General features: G+C 41.7%; 1 protein-coding gene across 3 annotated transcripts in view; it reads left to right on the plus strand.

The window, feature by feature from the left end:
* Dock2 (dedicator of cytokinesis 2) overlaps positions 1–3,946 on the plus strand; it is a 418,217-nt gene that overhangs the window by 72,934 nt on the left and 341,337 nt on the right. For 2 of the 3 annotated variants that reach the window (XM_010622200.2, XM_033761620.1), the window contains exons 16-17: positions 2,386–2,458; positions 2,572–2,675. In XM_010622200.2, coding sequence (XP_010620502.1) covers positions 2,386–2,458; positions 2,572–2,675 — 177 coding nt within the window. Of the gene's footprint in view, positions 1–2,385; positions 2,459–2,571; positions 2,676–2,828; positions 2,876–3,946 lie in introns of all 3 variants that reach the window. The other variant, XM_033761619.1, reaches the window with a different exon arrangement.

Here is a 3,946-nt window from a genome sequence, read left to right on the forward strand (position 1 = left end):
GAAGACAACAGAGACAGAGAGAGAGAGAGAGAGAGAGAGAGAGAGAGAGAGAGAGAGAGAGAGAGAGAGAAGGAAGGAGGGAGGGAGGGAGGGAGGGAGGACACAGAGAAACAGAACTGAATTTGACATTCCCTTGAGATGCCCTTAAACACTAGACTCTTCCCTCTGCAAGATAGTGTAATTCATAGTGCTATGCAGCTTTATCTTGCTCTTTGTGGTGGGAGAACAGAACAGGGAGGAAGTAGAGATTCCCCATATGCAGTCTTCTTTAAGGTCCTTTCATTTAGCACCTTGTTCCAAATATCCTGTGGAATACAGAGTAGGCTTCATTAAAATAAAGTTCTTTGGTCATATACTTGTAAGAAATATGAGAAATCTCACAACAAATACAAACCTTAAAAAGCTTCTGTCTACCAGTTTCTCAGAGCCTTTCAGATGCAAACATGCTCTGCTCTTCAGAGGTACAAAAGAGGGAGTGCAGAGCATTTCCCAAACCTCATCAACCCTGGAGCCTTTTCTTTTTGTTTTGTTTTTTTTGTCTAGCATCATATCTGGGACTACCATTATGTTGAGCAGTTTTTAGAATTTCCTTATTCTGATTTAAACAGTTAGGGTCTTGAGAGACCAATGTGTTGTGAATAGCATGTAAGAATATAGCATGTTGATTTTTTTTCATGGAAAATCCAGCTCAATTTTGGAGCTACTTAGGAGGGATCCAGAGTGATGGAGCCATGTTTAGTTCCAGCAGAAATCACCATCTGTAAGGGCATAGTGTCCTATGAGGGACTGCCCTGAATTTGAAACAATATCATAGCATGCTTGAAATATTGGCCCAATGAATGGCATCTGATTTTCTTGATCACCTTTCATTGGGCCAGAATATAACCAATGTGAAATTGTCAAATAGTCTTCTTGTGGGCATTGCCCAGCCCACTGAGCTCTGTTGTTCTACTTAGCATGGAAGAATGACAAAGCTTTCAGTCTTGTACTACTTAAAAGATGCCCTTTGTAGATGGTTCCTCAAACAGAAGGAGCTGTAGCCACAAGTAATTGCATCACCAAACCATCACACTAAGCAGGAAGGAATATTCTCCGTTGGAATAAGAATTTGCAATTAATTCATTGAACAGTGATGCTTGATCACAATTAAAAATATCTCTGCCTCATAACTGGAACCATTCTTTATTCACCTTGTGCTCTGACTCTAAACTCAAGATAGACACATGACTTCCTGTTTGATGATAGCTGTTGAAACCCTAATGGTTCTATTTTCCTCAGTGGGTCCCCTTGGGGTTAGGGAGCTATTGAACTGTTCTATGTGCCCTGTTGTAAGCTCTTTTGCTTTTCCTGCATAGCTGTTATGGGTCACGCTGTGTGAATTGTGAGCTCTTTGAGTGCATAGATGCTACTGAACACAAATGTGTCCAGTGCCGTACACAATTTCAGCTTCTGGTTACCTTTTAGAATGCAATAAGTGGATGAATTAGACTGCAGTGGCTCGTGAGGCTCTCAGTTCTTTTGCTTGGTCTGAAACACAGACAGAAGAATAGACCTCTTCTAGCTCAAATTTTATTTTCTGGAGCAGGGAATGCTGCAATGTATACATCTGTTTGGCTTTTAATAGACATTCATATGGTGCAAACTTAATCCCCTTTTAAAATCAAAGTATTGTTCTTGCAGGTAGCTGAGCTTCTCTGCATTGACTTCAGTTGCATATTGCAGAGGATCTGTAAGGCTTTGGGAGCTGGGGAAGCCCAGCACCAGGCTGAAAACACCTCAGTTAATGATGCCAGCAGACCCCTCACTAGACAGTGGTGCTTGGGCAACCAGTGGATGATTGTCTTGTCTTAATGTATTCAAAAGCAAAGCCATCTGCACATGTGTCTAAGCAGAAAGGGGATGATCCCTAGGATTGTTTTCAAATATTATTGGATTAATGCACTTTATTAATTTATGTAAATGAGAGTCCTCAAGCAAATGCCCTAATGGCCATTGTTAATTTGCTAAGCCCTCTTGCAATTGCCAGAACTCCTGGAGTGTGTAGGGAAAATGTGCACTGTGCAGTTTGCAGTGCATCAATTCCTGTGCTAAAGTTATGTGACTTTTATATCAATTTGGGGAGATTCATTTTTCTCACTATAATTTACAGACCTCTTTCCATTGGCTGGGAATGCAATTTGCCAAATGGATTGCATTTGGTACTTTATTTTCTCTTCATAGCTAGTTCTTATGTAATTTATTTACAGTTCATCAGGCTTGATGGATGGATAGTAAATCAGCATGCAGCACTCTTAAGTTAAATGGTCAGGCTGCTTTTGTGGGATGGGGTGAAGGGGGAGGATCTTTAACTTCCTGTGTCCTGAGCTGTGCTTTCTGTCTACTGAGGTGGCTGTCCCTATTGAAGACATGCAGAGGATCCACCTAAGATTCATGTTTCGACACCGGTCATCCCTGGAATGTGAGTATGCAAGCAAATGATATCTCTTCAGCTTCCCTGATGGGGAAAAAACTAGAATAGCCGGGGAGGAACATATGTCATTTTTTTTCCTGACCTCACAATGCTATTTCCAGCTAAAGACAAAGGAGAAAAAAACTTTGCCATGTCTTATGTGAAACTGATGAAAGAAGATGGAACCACTCTGCATGATGGATGCCATGACCTCGTTGTCCTCAAGGTACAGAGCAGTGAGGGATACGGGATGCAAAGGGAAGTGACAGGCTGGCTTAGTGGCTAACAGCAGGACCTCAGGATCACACAGGCAGTGAATGCAAACAGCCCCCAGTACTGGAAAAAGAAAAGAAAACTTATGTGAAACTGATGAAAGAAGATGGAACCACTCTGCATGATGGATGCCATGACCTCGTTGTCCTCAAGGTACAGAGCAGTGAGGGATACGGGATGCAAAGGGAAGTGACAGGCTGGCTTAGTGGCTAACAGCAGGACCTCAGGATCACACAGGCAGTGAATGCAAACAGCCCCCAGTACTGGAAAAAGAAAAGAAAACCAAGAAAATGGGCTTGTGACTGTGTAGAAGAGACCTCTGTGGGACATGTAAGAGGTGTACAAGAAATATTTCTTCTCTGTGTTAAAAAAAAAAAAAAAAAAAAAAAAAAAAGAAAAGAAAACCAAGAAAATGGGCTTGTGACTGTGTAGAAGAGACCTCTGTGGGACATGTAAGAGGTGTACAAGAAATATTTCTTCTCTGTGTATAGCCTCTGTTCATTTTATTTTTTTAAATGATCACACATTGTTCTTAACTTGAAAGCCATTCTTCCACGGCAGATTATGAACCCTTTTAGGGAAAGGCCCAATTGTAGTCAGTTTGCTTTTGACTTATCCCAATAAACTTCAGTTTTTCACCCATGAATTGAAGGTAATCATAGAATCTGCTCCACGTGCTTGTCACGACGTTGAAATGAAGTGATCAAAGGCTTGTAGTGCACCTGGCACCACTCCCAGGGAGAGATATGGACCTTTAAGTGCAACCCCTAGATGTGTCCTGCCTCTGCCAGGTCGTTCCAGCATGCTGAAACCTTACCTGTCTATCACTGTGCTGTGTATTGTGCATTATCCTATTTAGTCTGTGAAAAATTCTAGAAGTAGGGGATATGATTGCTCCATTTAATCCTGAGAAAAACAAGACACAGTGAGGCTAAGAGAGGAACCAAGATAACATGGACACCTTGGTGAATGGTAGAACAGTGTGTGGATCCCAAGGCTTTGTGACCTGGTGTCTTTTTCATTAACTTCAGTTTTAATCTGGATTCCCTCTTTTACTGACGGCATCACATATATGGATTAAGATGGACTGGAATGGAGTAAAACTGCCTATCTGGGAATCTCCGTACACTCCTCCCACTCCATCTCTCAGTTTCCACCTATGCTGGGCAAATGCTCTACCACCGACTTATACCCCGGCCCTCCAATTCTTTTTTTTTTTTTTTT

The sequence above is a fragment of the Fukomys damarensis genome, unplaced genomic scaffold (genome assembly GCF_012274545.1).
Source record: "Fukomys damarensis isolate Sample0158 unplaced genomic scaffold, DMR_v1.0_HiC HiC_scaffold_9, whole genome shotgun sequence".
Lineage (NCBI taxonomy): Eukaryota > Metazoa > Chordata > Mammalia > Rodentia > Bathyergidae > Fukomys > Fukomys damarensis.